We start from the raw sequence: 19,611 nt of genomic DNA, 5'->3' as shown, positions 1-19,611 counted from the left end.
ATTGGGCCCTGTTTTACGGCCGGATGCCCTTCCTGATGCCAACCCTATTCGGAGGGATGTAATCACTATTGCGTGTTTCTGTGGTGGTTGGTAGTGTAGTACGTTGTCTGAATGAAAGTGTTGCTCAAACACAAACACCCAGTCCCCAAGCCATAAGAATTAATCAGACATGATTAAAATCCCCAACCCAGCTGGGAATCGAACCCAGGATTCCTGAACCGAAGGTCTCAACACTGACCATTCAGCCAATGAGTCGGACTATTTGTTAATTATACAACTTCCCTGATATAAATTAGACCATCGCAATTGTTGGATAATCTATACTTAACTAACATAACACTGTATTTCTGTATGGTTAAGTGCGTTACCATCATCCATTTCCCTCGTCCAGCTTCGGCCGGGTTAGGATGTTTATAGCACCTCTTCCATCATCTGCTATCTAACCACCATGGTTCCTCCTCACCTGTGTTCCAATCCAGGTTTATTCAAATAATTACATTATTTGGCATCCTTCGCTCCTCCATCCCCTTAACGTTTCTAAACCACCTAAATTTATACCTCTCCATTCTGTTGTAAAGCTTTCCCAGTCCAATTTAATTCCTGATGTCTGATTTCTTACTCTGGCCTTTCTTGTCTTTCCTATCATAATTCATAAAAATTCACTGGCTTTGATATTATTCTCCTGACTTTTTGTCAGTGCCTAGGTCTCTGCTGCAAATATCAGTATTGGGCATTACCTCCATTACCTCTTTATACTTCATTGGTACTTCCTCCCTCCACACCAGTTTTCTCACACGCTGGTAAAATGCATTTACCCAGAAGAAGGAGTGATGCATGCAGGTTTGTACTTTATATTCCAAGTTCAATTATCAGTCACTCTATCTTGGGGAATTCTGAATATTCAAGCATTATTATAAGCATTTTCAAAATCAAGGAATGTCTTCACAATATGTCTTCCATTAACTGCCTCATATTGAAGATGAAATCTAGAGTTGATCTTCCATTTTGTTCTTCTTATAATTGCCCCTCCAACTTTCTTCTCATTCTCTTTTCTAATACCCTTTCAAATATTTGTACTATCTGAGATATGTGATAATTATCACTTATCTTCTTGTACCCCTTCTTAAATACAGGTATCATTATTCCTTTACTCTAGTAATTTGGTACCAATTTTTCTCTCCAAATACATGTAAATAGCCTATACAGCCATGGCAGAAAAACGAGTCCTGCTGCTTTGATAATTTCCACACATAGTCCACCGAATCCCACTGCTTTTCCCGCTTTAGTTCGTTTGACACCAGTTTTGATCTCTTCCATTGTGATTTCACTCTCAGATTTTGTCTCCTCACACTCTACCTGTATCATCTCCTCTACACCCTTTCCCACATTCTGGAGTACCTTCCATAGTTTGCTCATCTCCCCTGTTTGCGTTCTTATCTCTCTTCTTTTTTTTTTTTTCCACCTGCTTTGTGCAGACTTTTCCTTCTTATGTGGCATCCTTTTACCACTATACACATCCTCTTTCAACTCTTGTGTAAATCCTTCCCAACTTTTCTTCACTTGCTACTTGTATCTTCTTTTCATTTTCTGATACCTTCTTCTACTTTATTCCATTTTATCCCCATTCCATATTTACCTTTATTCTCATTTTTCACTGCTCCTTTTACCCTCTCATTCCACCATGGAGTCTTTTTATCTTTCACTCTTTCAGCTATTCTGCCTCAAGCACACTCTGTTCAGCTTACAACTGCCTTCTTGACGATGTCCCATTCCACTTCTACATTGTTCACCTCATTTTCCTTTTACTTCCATATCTTTTAATTTACATATTATTGTTTCTTTCATTTTTGCTACTATAATTCCAAGGTCTCCATCAAAATTATCAGGTAGAAAAGCTCATATACAGTCTCATTCATCTAGAAATGATTGTTACTGGGGTAAGAAGGAGTAGTTATTTGCAACAGGAATAAAACACAGTATCTTTTAGAAGAGATTTGTACTTTAATTTTCCAAGTTCAATTATCAGTCAATCTGTCTTGGGGAATTCTGAATATTCAAAACAAAATATGTACTCTGCCTGACCAAAATGGTGACAAATCCAAAATACACAATTTTCAATTTTTTAGTAAGTATATGTGACAAACAAAACTGGAGAGTTTAAGTACTCCTGGAATTCTGCAAGTTTTTCATTACCTGTAATTTCTTGCTTTTATCAGTTAAACAGACCATTTTTACTTGGGGATAACAACTAGTAAACTGGACAAATGATGGATCCACACTGTTCTGACCAAACAACTATATATTTATTTGTTTTTATTAATTTATTCTCCTCGTGTGCCTGAATAAGACTAGTATACGAAAACAGAGGATTGCACTGATTTTGGTACTGTTTTTAACAGTAAATAAATCATCTAATCAGAGTGATTTCAACCACTTCTAAAAGACCATGATCAGCAACTGACTCTGAGGACAGGAACACTTCAATGTCAAGTATCTGTTACTGAACATCATGCTTAGAAAGGTAGTTTTGCATGATGTGATTATTCAGGGTGTATCATAATTAATAGCACAAACGATACTAGAAGTAAAAAAGTCTTAGTAAACATGGATCTGCAATCAAGCCGCTTGCAAGATAATTTAGAATTTGTGGTTACCAGCCTCCATTGACTTGATTATTTGTAAACGTCATCCTACTTAAGAAAAGGTACCAATACAACATTAAGAAAAGTTCTTAGGTATTTTGGTAGAAGTATAATTATTTTTAATGAACAAGAAAACAGTCTTACTTAGTATGTTATTTACATGTTACAATGACTGTACAGCAAAATCACTCAAAGTTAAAAGATTTGTTCACAGTGCCATCCTTGTACCCGGATGCAGGCCTGTACTCGTCGCTGCACTGAGTTTTGAATTCTTTCAAACATGCCTGGATCATTTTGAAATTCTTGTCAAGCATTTACAAGTCTCTGCCCCAATTCTTCAACAGTGTTAAACGGAGTGTCATCTTACTGGGCCGTACATTTTACCAAACAAGCTCAATGGATGGAATTTCCTTTGGTTTCTGTGGCATCATCTTCCAGGATTGTCTGCATACAGGTACAAGGACGACACTTTGAAAACTTCCTTTAACTACAAGTAAGTACAATGAACAGTCATTGTAACATGTAACTAACATACTAAGTAAGACTGTTTCCTTGTTCATTAAAAACAACTGCACTTCTACCAAAATATCTAATAACTGTTCTTAATGTTGTATTGGTACCTTTTCTTAACTAGGATGACGTTTACACAGAATCAAATCAGTGGTGGCTGGTAACTACCAATTGTAAATTATCTTGCAAATGGCTCATTTGTGGAGCAATGTTTACTAAGATTTTTTTGCTTCTGGTATCGCATACTTTCTGCTGTTTCAATTTGGGCTATTAATTATGATACACCCTGTATAATGTATGAGATTTGAAATGTGTCAGTCCTTTAAGAAATATTGGTCTTTGAGAGAGAGAAAGCGGGGGAGTTTTTTTCTTTTTCTTCCATATCATCCTAATTGTTAATTGTGCACTCTTTAGGCATGATGTACAGAATTCCCATAGTTGTGCTCCTTTTAGTGTATTTTTGTCTTGTATCTTTTGTTCTTAATTTTGTGTAGAACACTGACCATGAGAGTGTGGATGTAACAGTTAGCCACTGCCAGGTATCTTATGGTGTCTTCTTTGGAGAGTGCTGTGTTGTTGAGTCCCCAGAAGGACGTGGGTTCTATTCCCCGTGAGGAACTCGAAAAAATTAAGATGGCAGATTTCCACTTCCGGAGGTGCATGTGGTCCTGAGTTTCACTCAGCCAACACCAAAAATGAGTACTAGGTTCATTCCTGGGGGCAAAGGCGGCCGGGCGTAGAGCTAACCACTCTACTCCACCAAGTGCCGAGGTTACGGATAGCGGAAGCATTTACCTTACACCCCTCCAAGGGCCTTCATGGCCTGTACGAAGACAACTTTGCTTTGCTTTTTGTGTTCTTGAGTCTGGGTAACATGAATCATAATGCAAAGTGCTTATGTTTTGTTGTAAATCAGGGTGTCAGTCATTGTGGACTTGCTGTATATCCTGAATGATGTTTCTGGGTTTTGTCTTTTGTTATAGGAAAGTTAAGGAAGTTGACTAATCTGTTGGGTTCATATTTTAATGGATTCTGTAGGTATTTGTCATAGGAAAATTAATAATAATAATAATAGTTATTTGCTTTACGTCCCACTAACTACTTTTACGGTCTTTGGAGACGCCGAGGTGCTGGAATTTAGTCCCGCAGGAGTTCTTTTACGTGCCAGTAAATCTACCAACACGAGGCTGTCGTATTTGAGCACCTTGAAATACCACCGGACTGAGCCAGCATAGGAAAATTAAGGAAGCGGGGTTCATACTGCATTTTACTGTATTCTGTAGGTATTTGTATAATGTTTTAATAGGAGCAAGTTATTTTACACATGTCTAATATTGCCTTTGTGAAAGATGACAATCATCTAAATACTGGTGCCAGTATATTATCTTAATAACATATTTTAGTTGTGGTGTAATATTTGTGTGTTTTTTATTTTTTTTACAATTTGTTTTATGTCGCACTGACACAGACAGGTCTTATGGCGACAATGGGAGAAAGGCCTAGGAGTGGGAAGGAAGCGGCCGTGGCCTTAATTAAGGTACAGCCCCAGCATGTTCCTGGTGTGAAAATGGGAAACCACAGAAAACTATCTTCAGGGTTGCTGATAGTGGGGTTCAAACTTGCTATCTCCCGGATGCAAGCTCACAGCTGCTCACCCCTAACTGCACAGCCAACTTGCCCGGTGATGTGCTCAAGGTGGTGTAGAAATATCTCAGCAAGTACAGTATTCTTGAAAGAAGTGAGCCCATTGGGAGTTCTGCACACTAGAAGTAGTGTTTGTTGTCAGAAGTAAATTAATTCTCCTCTGTGATAGTGTTTAGAATGTTGATTTCTGTGAATGCTCCAAATTCAACATTGTACAAACTTTTCAAAATTCCAAAACAAGGAATACCGTACCAAACACAATAGAACACTGAAAATACAGAGTTTGCAAAGGACACATACGTAACCATTGAAAACAATATGGAATATACACACACACATGGTAAATTTCAATGCACCAACATTCTCAATGAAAAACCCCCCCTAACCCCCCACCCACAATGAAATTGCCTTTCCAACTGTTATGTTGGTAAGAGACACAAGACATAAAATGTTCCTGTTGCAGGAATCAGTTGCTGAGGATGACCATTCAAAAGCAGTTCAAAGCAGTCCATTTGATGTGGTTTATTTACTGTTTAAAACAGTAGTGAATTTATTAACTGTCAAAAACAGTTGTAAATTTACTACCATTCTTTGTTAATTTTCATCATCACTAAGAAATGGACTTCAGCATTAAATAAGTTTACAATTTCAGGATGGTGATAGAGTACCTACAAAACTGTGCGAGGAAAAGTACGACCAAAAATATTTTAACATTTTTAACAACTGTGAAATTCTCATTTGTAAATTTTGTAACCAGCATTGTACAAATGTTATAACAACAGACTGGTCCAAATAAGAAATGTGCTCCCTGAATGTTAAGTCCATCCATGAAGTGATGATAAAATGATAATGAAACAGAAACTCCTCTGTACTTTTATCAACAAGGTAATTTATTTATCAGTGAACAAAGTGTAATAAAGTCTGTCTAAGTCTGTATCAAAAGTTTTACAATCACATTTGTTAACTATTATTGTATTCTTGAGCTTTTGGTATGTATGATTTTTATTCTACAAAAACATAGCTTCATATCTGAACCAACTTAAAATTAGTGTATTCTACTAAAGCACCATGTGATAAATGTACAAGGGATACAAAATCATAAATGCAAAACTTAAAGTACCAAAAGTCACCACTCCTAAATTTGCAAACATCAAACGGCCAAGAGTCAAGATTTGACAAAGAGCTTTATATGTATAAGATATGTCAAATAGTAAATTAATTTTTACAACAGAAATGGTGAAATTTTGCTGTGTTATAATCATTTGTCCAAGCACTGGTATGTCAAATACTGCTGTAACAATAGAGGACAAGCGAAAGGCAAAGTTTAAATAAGGGAATGTAAATCTCACAAATACTGACACCAGTAAGAACAGTTCATATGCAGTCTTAATCCTAGATTCATCTCGGAGTCATTACTGAGTATCAAAGGCCTTATTTAGTGCTAGTAACTTAGGCTTGAATACACTAATAAAGATTATCACTTTAAGTACAATAGGTTGACAAATTCTTTTCAAACTGTTCATTCTCTATCAGTCCACTGTCACCCATGAAGCACTAACCTTGAATGTTGCTTAACTGAGTTGATTTAATGGGGTTCAATCTTCAATGTTCCAACACAGTTACGTAAATCTCTCTCGACAGATAAGCGTATATTCCTCTAATTGTACTGCTACAGTCTATGACTGAACTAATGAGCGATGGAGTAATCTAAATATAATCAACAGAGAGTTAAACTTCTTTATTCACAGTATCTAAAATAGTCATAGAATTTTCACAAGAGAAAACAGTTAATTGCTATCATTTTCTACTACAGAAGTTAAGGAACCATCTCCTCCGTGATCAGAGCTTTTCTCTGAATCTTCTGAGTCAGCTCCTAGAATTAGATAAAAATATAAAATGAGGGAAACAAATAATTTGTATTTACAATATATTGTCAAATAATAGCAATATGCATTGCTTTGTGATATGTAATTCTACCAATAAATTAGTAAAGACAGTAAGAATGTTTTTTTTTTTTTGGCTTAACTTTGCACTAACATATTACACATGCAGGGTTTCAGAAATGAGAAAGGGCTTGGACTGGGAAGGTTGCAGCTGTGGCATTAACCTGAAATTGGTCCCACTATTAGGAAAAGACTAACATAAGCTTGCTTTATGCCATCATATTGCTTACACATAGATCAGTAGCTACATCATTGCTTCCACTAATTCATTAGTGATGTCATGTGGTTATTCCCATGGGTGTCAAGGTTGTGCGTGATTTTTCAGGACATTTTGAAGTGGGTACAACCCACATATTGGTTGGGCATTTGGCCACAGGACTGATAATGTTAGTGTTGTTTCAGATTATTTCTAACAAAGCGATCTGTGGTGTTCAATATTTTTTGTTTATACTGTAGTGATGTAAGTGTAAATGTGCAATGTATATCTTGATTAGCCCACAAGAAGGTCTAATTGAATCGTGCAGTTGAGAAAGGAACTAACAAAGAAACCCTTTCATCTGTAAGTCTCCGATCTGATTGAGATTTGGTACAAAGACTTTGGTAGGAATATCTTATCCAGCCATATCAAAATTAGATGCCCAATTGTATATTCAGTACCAGTTTTGGGGTGTCAAAGTTTGCTCTCTTAAGCACTGCATAGACATGAGTGAGCTGCGGGAAGCTCTCTCGCACATACCTTGCTTCCTTAGCCTTGGCTTCCCACACCTCACTCCTGCCTGTGTGATGCTCAAATGAGCAAATGTTTTGACACTCCAAAACAAGTGCTAAATATATGACTGGGCGTCTAATTCTGATATGGCTGAATAAAACATTCCTACCAAAGTCGTCGTACCAAATTTCAATCAGATTGGAGAATTACACATGTAAGGGTTTCCTTGTAAGTCAAAATCAGCCATTTTCCTTTTATTGCCTTGCTTACCTCATATAACCAAGCCCCTATAATTTGGTAAAGAAAAATAAGTCAGCTTTCTTCTTACGGGAGCAACAGTGTATGGAAACAATGCATATTCTAAAGAAACGCATTAAGTGAGAAACGGAGATTCATTCTCAGTCACTTACAATGCACGTCTTACTACCGTATCAGCTGAAACATCGACAAAGAGTACTCTTCGTGCTGGAAAGATTGCGTTTGCTCCTTCTTCGTTTAAAGTATATAGAAACAGTCCAGATAAACCAGGAGTTCTTGTAGCACTTCCTTCCATAAACAGTATAGTGAACCATACATTTCATCTTGGGAAAGGTAATTTCCACACAATTTTCTTGCAATCAACGTCAGCATATCCATATGATAGAGTTCCAATAAAATTGCAGAAGACTGAGGACTTAAGAAAACTGTTGAAATACGTTATAAATGTACATTATTACAAGTAATGAACCTCATTCTGGTTCTGTGAAAATGAAAACCTACAACCTGCTTTCCAGTCTTTGACCAGGTTAGGGATGTAATGAATGAATCAGATATAGGCTGTTATTACGATGGGGTCGCCACTCCCAAAGTGATTTACATTCATGAGTGATAGATGCTATGAAATGAGAATGGAGAGTGTTGCTGGAATGAAAGATGACAAGGAAAACCTGAGTACCCGGAAAAAAACCTGTCCCGCCTCCGCTTTGTCCAGCATAAATCTCACATGGAGTGACCGGGATTTGAACCACGGTATCCAGCGGTGAGAGGCCGATGCGCTGCCGCCTGAGCCACGGAGGCTCTTTCTGGTTCTGTATTGACTTTAATTATCTAAGATAAAATTCTAAAGGAATTTAATTGTATAAAGTCCACCTATTCAATACATGTTTGCCATTTGATAAATGATCTGTCTAAAAAGCTACATAACATGTTTCAACCTAGAGGTCATCATCAGCTAAAATAACATAAAGAAGAAAGACACATACAAAAAACAGTGATACTTTTTTTTTTGCTAGGGGCTTTACGTCGCACTGACACAGATAGGTCTTATGGCGACGATGGGATAGGAAAGGCCTAGGAGTTGGAAGGAAGTGGCCGTGGCCTTAATTAAGGTACAGCCCCAGCATTTGCCTGGTGTGAAAATGGGAAACCACGGAAACCATTTTCAGGGCTGCCGATAGTGGGATTCGAACCTACTATCTCCCGGATGCAAGCTCACAGCCGCGCGCCTCTACGCGCACGGCCAACTCGCCCGGTAAAACAGTGATACATAAGAAACTTGAGATAAAATACAATCAACAAATGCAATGGAATTCTATGCTTAAAATGTACAATTGTACATAGCTTCAATCTTAAAATACACTCAACAAATGCAATGGAAATCTGTGTTAAAAATGTACACAGCTTCAAAATTGGACGAATTTAGTTGCAAGTGTGGGTCCAACTGTATTTAACACAACTATTGGTTGGCTCGAGGAAATACTTAAAAATTGTGAAGACTGTAAAATGTTGTTCTATTTGTCATACTTCTGGAAATGGAGTGAAGTTTGGAAAAATCTGTTGCATTTCTTCACAGAGAATACAAGTATAGCCGGGATCTAAAAGTGAAAACAAAAAGCCGTGTATGAGAACGAAAAATGAAGTAGAAGTAGAAGATAATATGAAGAGTCGCAAAATATTATTCACTTCCCCTTTCCTCCAGCCCTGTGCTTGTATAGATCAGGATGGGTCAGTATTGACCTCCACACTGACTGGCGACCGTTGTGATGTTGTGCTGGGTGGGGGAAACTGCGAGTGAGAGGAGGGAGAGTGAGTGGAAGGATGGGAGGACGGACCAGTAATGCGTGTTGTGACAGACTTAACTGAGCTTGGCTTAACATCTTTCTTGATTATCGTGTCAACCAGAATGTTTTTTCTTGGATTTTGTTAAGATTATGGATGGGATTTAACATGTCCTGACTGACTGACTGACTGACTGACTGATCATCGCCGAGCCAAAACTACTGGACATAAAGAAATGAAATTGTTAGGATACATTTATATTAGAGTGTAGGATTTTTGGATATTCCGTTGCTAAGAGGGTGAAAATGGGGGGAGGGGGTGAATTGTTTAAATAAGTATATCTACATATCAAAAACTTAAAAGTTTCCAGACGTAAAAAATTGGTATTTGGAATCTCGTTTTAAAATAAACACATACACTATTTTTTTTAAATCTCATTAAGGGGGCTGAAAAAAAGGTGAAAAAAGGGTTGAGTACCGTTTATGAGAATACTTATATCTCAAATACTGAAGACGTAACAGACATGAAAACTGGTATTTGGAATCTCCCTTAAAAATAAAAAACATGTTTTTAAAAAATCCAATTAATGGGGGGTAGACAGGAGTGACAAAGGTGGTGAATTAAAAAAAACTATACAGTATATCTCAGAAACATAACATGTTATAGATGTGAAAATTTGTATTTTTAATCTCTTGACAATAAAGAAATGTGTATTTTTTTGTTTTCGGAAAAACACTTGTGGGGGGGTGGTGGTAAAAAGGAGTGATAAAGGGGTTGAATTCTTTTTATGAGGATACATATATCTCAAAAACTGAAGATGTTGCAGACATGGAAATAGGTATTTGGATTCTCTTTTAAAAATAAAGAAACACGTTTTCCTTAGACTTGACAGAAGACTGTTTCTCACATGTACAGTTGTATGTCGCATGGTCATCTTAGCCCCGACAGGCAATACCACAAACGTGGTTTACGAAGAGTTTCTGGGGTAAATGAAACTCAAAATTTTTTGGTGAATTTTTATACTTCAGTGATTTTCAGATAATGTCTTAGTACAGTACCGAGGAACGATTACTTACGGAAGAATTTTACATTACTATAAAATACTATAAAATAGGCTACACTAAATTCCATTGTTATTTATGTGAATGGGACAGCAGAGCTAGGGACAATACTGGTCTACACCTTCCTGGCCCAAGACACAAGTTTTGACACCTGGTGCGAAAAATGTTACAAATGTTACAAATGCTTCATTAGTTGACCCACAAAAAATTATTTTGCCACCGCTACACATCAAACTGGGAATCATGAAGCTGTTTGTTACGGCCTTGGACAAAAGTAGCCTCTGTTTCAAGTACATCGCAAGCAAATTTCCACATTTATCTGATGCAAAAGTCGAGGAAGGCATTTTTAATGGACCACAAATTAGAAAGCTTCTGAAAGAGAAGCTTTGAACAGACGATGAATGGCATGGAACTTGATGCATGGAATTCAATAAGAGACGCCATAATGAAGTTCCTAGGAAATGTAAAGGATGAACAATACTAAACAATAGTGAAAACAATGTTGGGTGATATGAAAGAGTTGCGTAGAATGAGTCTGAAACTCCACTTCCTTCATTCTCATCTCGATCAATTTCCGGAAAATCTTGGGGCTGTTATTGAAGAGATGGGAGAGAGGTTCCATCAGGACATCAAGGAGGCAGAAAGAAGATACCAGGGGAGGTGGGATGAACCAATGATGGCCGACTACTGTTGGTGTTTGAAAAAAGACAAACTTGATGCAGTCAGACGCTGGGAAGCGAAGTGTTCATTCCAAGCGAACATCTAGGACTGTTAAAGTTTATTTTGTTCACATTTGTGAATTCATAAAGATACTGAATAAAAGTTACATTGTTTGCTTGTAAATCACGTTTAATTGTCAAAATAAAATGCTTTCATTGCCTCAGAGTTGTTTGTTTATGTGTTTTTGTGTAAATAAGTATTATATTAAAATAAATGCTAAATATTTCATTGTAATTTTATACTCGATAATTATTCATTGTATATAATAATTCAAGACAATATTCAACTTTCAAAATATATATAATGATACAAACAAATATAAATATTTCCAAAATTATCAACATTTTTCAGTACTTTTTAAATGCAATATTCAGGTCTATCTCTTATTTTGATATACCTATTGCGAGAAAACGTGACGGGATACGTAGAAATGGACAACGGATTCGTGTTCAGCGACCCAAAATTAGTTAAGATCACCTATCACACCTCTTGCCGCAAGAAAAAAGTTTGAAAATGCTGGGTTGTGTTATTAATCAAACTGTGTAGGTAAAGAAGTTTTCTTTCCTCTCCTGAAAAGTATCAATTTCTGACTTAGTTCCACTCTCAACTGCACAATTCAATTATGGATGAAATGGAAGAGGAAGATGAGACAGGGATTCATGATCCTTTTCTTGATGATGGTGACTGAAGTGATACACCTTCTAAGCACAAGGAACACTATCCTGACATAGAGCAATCCAATATGAATGAACACCCCTACTTCACTTGGACATAGACCAGCACCGGAGTATGGTATGTAGGTAAAGACAAAATTACAAAGGGGTTATTCTATAAGCTAATACCTACTAAAACTCGCCAGCAAAATATAACAAAACTACCCAGTGTAAAAGGACAAGACTGGAAATGTACAAATATCATCAAATGCTGGAAGATAGTTTTTACTGATACAACACTAAACACAATTGTGCAGTTCACCAATGAAAAGTACAGGTAATGGTTACTTCATATGCTCGTGAGTTTAGGGATTGTGTGCTAACATACACATTGGAAATGGCAGTTTTTCAGAGTACTCTACATGCTGGGTCAGAGAAGGCTCAACACTTGAACACTTCTGAAATGTGGGATAGAGATGGAACAGCACAGGAATAGTTTGCTGCTGTAATATCCGAAAGAAGATTACACATTTTTATGCAGGCAATAATATTTTATGAGAAGAGCTCACGAGTATCAATGATGAAGACTCAAAACTGGCTCTGAAATTGAAAGAATGATTTTCTACACAAAACTGGGAGGTTCAGTTCATTAATAAAATAATGTATGTACATTTTATTAATAAACTGTAATGTTAACCTTGGAAAATGTTTGTGAATTTTTATAAAATGTGAATATTTTTATTTATAATAAAAGCATGTTGAAGAAGTCAAAAGTTATAAATAATAAAAAAACTGATATGATTTATTAAGTATGAAGAAACCAAAACCAGTACTACCATAAGTTCTGTCAGTAAAATCTAAACATGCTGTAGTATGGTAATTGTAAATGAAGAAGTGTGGCAACGTTTTATGCCGTCATCCATAAGGTCACCTTCACGACTCCGCCAGTAACCGGCTCGCAGTATGCCAACAGCAGGCAGCAGTGGAAGATGGGGTGGGGAGTGTACGAGAATTGTATCGCTGTATTAGTGTTATTTCGTTGTGGAAGGCTAGCTAAGGAAATTTTTCTAGGCTGAAACCTCTCGGTATCAATGAACGATTTGTGTTTCGGACAACAGCATGGTTTAAAGAAACAGGTGCAACTGTCGATCACATCAGATTCGGCCCTCCTAGCTGTGTACGCAGAAAAGAAGTTGTGAGTACAGTTCGTGCAAGGATTCGATGTAATCCCTTGCATAAACAAACAATTTTGTCGCGAGAAATGAATATATCTCCATGAACTATGTCACTTATTTTGAAGGACGATTCACGTGTTGATGCATATAAGAGATACACACGTCATTTACTAACTGAAAAATCAAAGGAGATACACTGGGTTCGATCACAGGATTTGTTAACGACATATGGGAAGCGCCAGTATCGCAATATCCTATTCACAGATGAGAAAATATTGACTATGGAAGAGTTGTTTAACAAGCAAAACGATCGTATGTATGCACGGTCCTCCAAGGAAACAAGAGAGAAAGTTCCATGTGTACAGCACGGACACCACCCTGCTTCTGTCATGGTATGGTGGGCGGTTTCCAGGTGGGAAGCATCGAAGGTGCATTTTTGCAAAGGTGGAGTAAAAACTTCTGCAGCTGTCTACCAGACAATGTTGGAAAAGGTGATACCACGTATCAATTAGAAGCTGTTTGAAGGGAAATCACGGATTTTTCAGCGAGATAGCGCCCCTACACAGAAAGCAAAAATGATGCAGCACTGCTTGACAACCAATGTCCCACGGTTCATCCTGCTGCTGACTGGCCTAGTGGATGTCTGGACCTCAATCCATTGGATTATTCTCTGCAGCAGAAACTTGAGGTAACAGCATGTCAAAAATGGCACAACAATATTGGGATGTTAAAATAGTCCATCACGTTAGCTGTCAAAAAAATTCCACTGGACATAATTAGTGCAGCTATTGATGAGTGGCCTCAACGTCTTTGCCGCCGTGTTGCTGCACGTGTTGATAATTTCGAATAAGAGTATGTTCATTGCATAGCTTTTTTTGTGTTTTTTTCAGAATATATGTATAATAATGGGTTTGTGTAGTTTTATTTAGTAGTGATAGGTACTGAAAGTACCGACTGAACTTATGGCAGTACTGTGTAGAGTGGATTTTTATTTTAGGAAAAGCTGGCATTAAAAAAAATTCTACGCCTACTACTGATCGTGTGGTTAATTAAAGTATCTGATGTTACGGTGTGTACTGTCAACAGCAAGACCTAAGATATGTGGTAGGAGTATGTTTAGAACAGAAGTAGCAAACAGACGGAAATTATTTGACAAGCGTTAAAAGACTTATCAGGCACCCCTCCGCCCTCCAGAAAGGTGTCGCAACCCTGATGGGCCACACCCAAACAAACGGCCATTGCTCAGCCTGAAGGCCTGCCTTATCAGACAATACCTCTTTATTTCCAAGACTATAACCCTTAAAATCTAAAAGACTAACCATGACAACATCCTTCCTGCTGACGAAGGCTTCACCATCATTATCAACAACCACAGCGAAAATCTGACACATGAAAGAATAGAATCCCTATTACACAGCATTCAAATACTTGGAAATTCCAAAACAACAGCACTTTTGCTCAGAAAGAAACACTTTTGGGAATTCCAAGAAACTGGCACTACAATGTTTGACAGTCTTTATTGCTTCTATCATTGTTAACAATCCGAGTCCATGGTTAAATGGTTAGTATGCTGGCCTTTGGTCCAAGGGGTCTCGGGTTTGATTCCCGGCAGGAAAAGTGCCATGGGTAGTTGTTAGGTCAGCCCTGTCAATATTTATTATAAACTTGTTAGTATACAAAATTATTATTCACACATGTTCTGAGAGGCGGCCACTCTCTTCATCAGCAAATTTGACATTATAAACCAAAATTCCTCATATTCTAAGATGCATTAACTTAAACTTACAGGGTGTCTCTTATAAACCCAGACTGTCCAGCGGCGTTTCTACTTTCCAAGACCTATGCATCTGTATGGGAGGCATGCGCCAAGTTCTTGACCTTGCAAGGAGCATGCACGTGACTGACCCGGCATCAGTCGCCAGTCTGAATCTCAGATGTTAACATGGTGAGGCAGTTATCATTGCAACACCGTATTTTCGTATATAAAAGTTGTTTTAAGTACGAGATGGCTCGACGATTATGTGATGCATTTGTTCAGCACTTTCGTGGTGAAGTGCCACCTTCATGAGCACAGATTCATGTAATTGTAAATAAATTTGGAACTACTGGCTCAGTGCTCAATAAAAAACATGAACGCAAACAAACAGTTTTAACAGAGATAAAGCTAGATGACATTGATGCAAAACTTGAACGGTCACCGAATAAATCACTCACAAAATTAGCACAAGTAGGGTTATCGGTTTCTTCTGCACACAGAGCTACAAAGCTGTTACACATCAAACCATACAGCCACAAGAGTGAGATATTTTGAGTGGTATCTTGCATCATTGAATGATAGTTTATTCGACCCACAGCTTGTGTTCTTTTCGGATGAGGCCTGATTTCATCGTAATGGTCGTACTGGTGTGCAGAAAATCCTAATGGTGTTTACAAAGTCCCTCATTATGAAGGATAACACTTTCAGTATCTTTTATACATATAAGACTGTATACACACTTAGAGCAGGGCAGCTGCGCACAACGTAAGTTGGGCTGAGGCAGCTGCTGTAGCGCACAGTACTAATGCCATGTGTTAAGTCTGGGTTTATAAGAGAGACCCTGTACACTAAAAAAACAAATAGTTAAAAACGTATAAATTTTAACACACACACACACACACACACACTAGAAAGTTTTATTTATAATGTTTGTCTAAATTGCATTAATAGCCATTATGTTTGCTCTTAATGTTGAGGAAGCACTTTAAAAGTTCATACTAAACATCACCGTTGATCTCTTGGGTGAAGTAAAAAATTAAAACAATTAACATCTATGGTGTCGCTTCTGTCAAAAAACCTGCTAAGATGATCTTATCCTCCACAAAGTCCCAGTGTATGGGACCCTCACCAGGATCAAGTTATTTAATTTGAGAAATAGAAAAAATCTGAATAAAAGCAGCCTGAGGATTTGTTCCGAGTGATTTCTGACAAAAGAGTAGTGTTACAAAAATGTTGCACAATTTGGGCTGAGAAGACTTTCTTGACTAAGTGGTATGTTTAAGAACTTTATTTTATTTTATCTGAAATGAAATATGTCAACTGTAAGTGGTATGTTCCCAGCTGTCAGTGGAGAGATGACATGGAGTGACGTTAGTAGACAAATAAATTTGAGTGGTGTTTTACAAAGTGGGAAAGATCACAATATGAAGATAAAGTTGGAATTCGAGAGGAAAAATTGGGGCAAATATTCGTTTATAGCAAGAGGAGTTAGGGAAATGAATAATTTACCAAAGGAAGTATTCAATAAATTTCCAAATTCTTTACAGTTATTTAGGAAAGGACTAGGTAAAGAACAGACAGGGAATCTGCCAACTGAGCAACTGCCATAAATGCAGATTAGTGGTGACTGACCGACTGACTGACTGACTGACTGACTGACTGAAGAGGAGGGAAAATTAATATCTGGATCATATCATGAGAAGCCGCATATACAAGCTCTTGTACTGTTATCCAAGTCAAAATCAATGGGACACCAATAACAGGAAAGAATGTAACATCTGCAAGAGTGGTGGTGGTGATGGCAATAGTACACAAGATACACAACATGTTTATTGGAGAAACAAAATACCTTTTTGCGTGGCACAACAGACAACTCAGAACATAGAAAGCAAGGATAATTGAAACAAGGCCTCTGATTTTAGGCTGAAAGTAAATTTTTTTAAATTCCACATGCATTGGCAGGAATTTGAACTTAGAAAAGTTCAGTGATATTGTCACTCAGCTATCATGCCATCTGACTAGTAATTTCAAAAATATATTAAACTACTTACCATTTTTTGCTCGTAATGACAGTGATCTATTTAAAGCTGGCTTCAAGCTCCTTTTTGAAATCATAAAAGACAATGATCTCCTCAGCGGTAAATTATCCGTGGACTGTTCCTCAATGTCAAACCCTAAAACAAATTCTATATTGTAATATACACAACTTAATCGACAGTCATCAACCACACACTTGAAGTAAATATTTCTGTCCACTTTATAGTAAGCTCCCAATCAATAATGTGGGTGTTATTGAGGGACAAGAGAAAAGGGACCAGGAGGAAGTGAGTTCTGCAGGCGTCAGGGAAGTTAATGGAGATCAGGAGTGGAGGGGATCTAGTCAGGGTGACTCAACTGTCAGGCACGTGCGGGAAGTATGTGGAGGAAAGGGAACCATTGTAGTGTGTTATCAAGGAATTAGGTGAAGGCAGATAAGGAAAACAGAAGGGAGAGAAGAAGGTAAGGAGAAAGTGATAATTTTATATGTTGGTACAAATAACGTAAAGCAAGCAGGAATAGGTACTAACATAGTTCGGGATGTTGGGGATCTGGTTATGGCAGCACGGAAGGAGCAGAGGTTGTTATCAGTGGGATACTATGTAGGAGGGTTACTGAATGGAGGGTGATTGGGGATTTAAATTAGACTATGGAATGAATATGTGGGAAATTGGGAGTGAGACTTGTAGATTCTAACACATGGGTAGGAGACAGGGATCTATGCTCAGATGGCCTTCACTTGAACCGCAATGGTACATGTAAGATTGGGGTTTTTTTTTAGAAAATAAATAGGGAGATACATTCAGGGAAACGGGATGGACCAGGGAGCGGTGATGACAGCATAGGAAGCATGAAGTAAAGTAAGTACGTACATACATGCACATATGTACATCTCAGTTATAGACCGTTATGCCTTTCATCATTCAGTCTGCAAACCTCTGTGAATTTACTAAATGACGCCACAATCCTCTATTTGTAACTAGTTCTGTGGCCACGTTTAGTTCTACATCTTTTATCTTTAAATTGTTAGAAACTGAGCCTAACCACCCATAGTCTTGGTCTCCATCTACGTCTTTTACCCTCCACAACAGATTCCATTAGTCTCCTAGGTAAACTATCCTGCTCCGTTCGCCTCACATGACCCTCAACACTGAAGCTGATTTATGTGTACAGCTTCACCCATCGAGTTCATTCCTAACTTAGCCTTTGTCTCCTCATTTTGAAGTACTTTCCTGTCATTGTTCCCACCTGTTTGTACCAGCAATCATTCTCACTACTTTCACGTCTGTTACTTCTAACTTATGAATAAAATATCCTGAGTCCACCCAGCTTTCACTCCCGTAAAGCAAAGTTGGTCTGAAAATAGACCGATGTAAAGATAGATTCATCCAGGAGCTGACTTCCTTCTTACAGAATACCACTGATTGCAACTGCGAGCTTACTGCATTAGCTTTACTGAACCTTGATTCAATCCCACTTACTATAATACCAACCTGAGAGAATAAACATCCTAAATACATGAAATTATCTGTCTGTTCTAGCCCTGTATCCACAATCTGAAATTCAATTCTCTTGGATTTCTTACCTACCAACAACAATTTGGTCTTTGAAAGCCTTTTTTTCATACCACACTCATTGCACCAATTTTCAAGTTCCAAGATATTAAACTGCAGGCTTTCAGCACAATCTGCCATTAAGACCAAGTCGTCAGTATAGGCCAGACTGTTTACTACATTTCCACCTAACTGAATCCCTCCCTGCCAATTTATACATTTCAGCAGATGATCCATGTAAACTATGAACAACAAAGGTGAAAGATTACAGCCTTGTCTAACCTCTGTAAGTACCCTGAACCAAGAACTCAATCTACCATCAATTCTCACTGCAGCCCTATTGTCAACATAAATGCCTCTGATTGATTTTAATAATCTACCCTTAATCCCATAGTCATCCAGTATGGCAAAAATCTTTTCCCTCGTTACTCTGTCATATGCTTTCTCTAGATCTACGAAACATAAATATAACTGATACTGTATAGGCTTTTGGGCTTATGCCATGTCAAGAAAATAAGGTGAAATTCTTTACGTTTCGCAGAGAACTGTGCTTTGCGTCCTCAGAAGAAATCTCGACTGTCCACGAGAAAGGCTTCTTAAACAATGACTCTTTAAAATTTAGACATTATAACAGAAGTGAAAATGGAACGTTCATTCGCCACCAGATGGCTCCCAGGATGTGGCACAACGCAAGCGTTCGAAGCGGACGCTGACCAAACCACAGAATCAGTCTAAGCGGTTCGTATAACATGTGTACGTAACATATGACATTGACAGGTGTACGATATAGACACAAGCCTGGAATGAAACATCTGGCGACGAGGAACGTACGACTTGTAGAATGAAAAATATCATTCTTTGTATAATAGTGCGTATTTTTACAGGTATGTTTATAGTGTTTCAATTTATACTGTAATTGTTGTGTGTTTGACAGACGGAAAAGTTTTTGTTACATCTCCAGAATGAGAAAATTTGTAACCAGATTGGATGGCAACTTCAGCAGATGGATGGCAGATATACTGAGTGGTCCACCAGCCCCTTGCAATTCAGTTTTATGCATCCCTTCACATTTACTATAATTCTGAAAGACATCGGCCCCTCTCCCTAAACCGGGGTAATATAACGAGATGTGTGTTTACGGGCTCGACAACAGCAGGAATCATGAGCGCCA

At 37.8% G+C, this 19,611-nt stretch overlaps 1 protein-coding gene across 1 annotated transcript in view; it reads right to left on the bottom strand.

Annotated features, from left to right (window-relative positions):
- Window positions 1–5,194: 5,194 nt before the first annotated feature.
- LOC136864147 (pleckstrin homology domain-containing family D member 1) overlaps window positions 5,195–19,611 on the bottom strand; it is a 315,900-nt gene continuing 301,483 nt past the window's right edge. Inside the window, exons 11-12 of the mRNA XM_067140786.2 lie at window positions 16,902–17,024; window positions 5,195–6,669 (exon numbers count right to left, since the gene is read on the bottom strand). Coding sequence (XP_066996887.2) covers window positions 6,584–6,669; window positions 16,902–17,024 — 209 coding nt within the window. The 3' untranslated portion in view covers window positions 5,195–6,583. The remainder of the gene's footprint in view (window positions 6,670–16,901; window positions 17,025–19,611) is intronic.

The sequence above is a fragment of the Anabrus simplex genome, chromosome 2, assembly GCF_040414725.1.
Source record: "Anabrus simplex isolate iqAnaSimp1 chromosome 2, ASM4041472v1, whole genome shotgun sequence".
NCBI lineage: Eukaryota > Metazoa > Arthropoda > Insecta > Orthoptera > Tettigoniidae > Anabrus > Anabrus simplex.
This window is presented reverse-complemented; position numbering and strand designations above follow the sequence as displayed.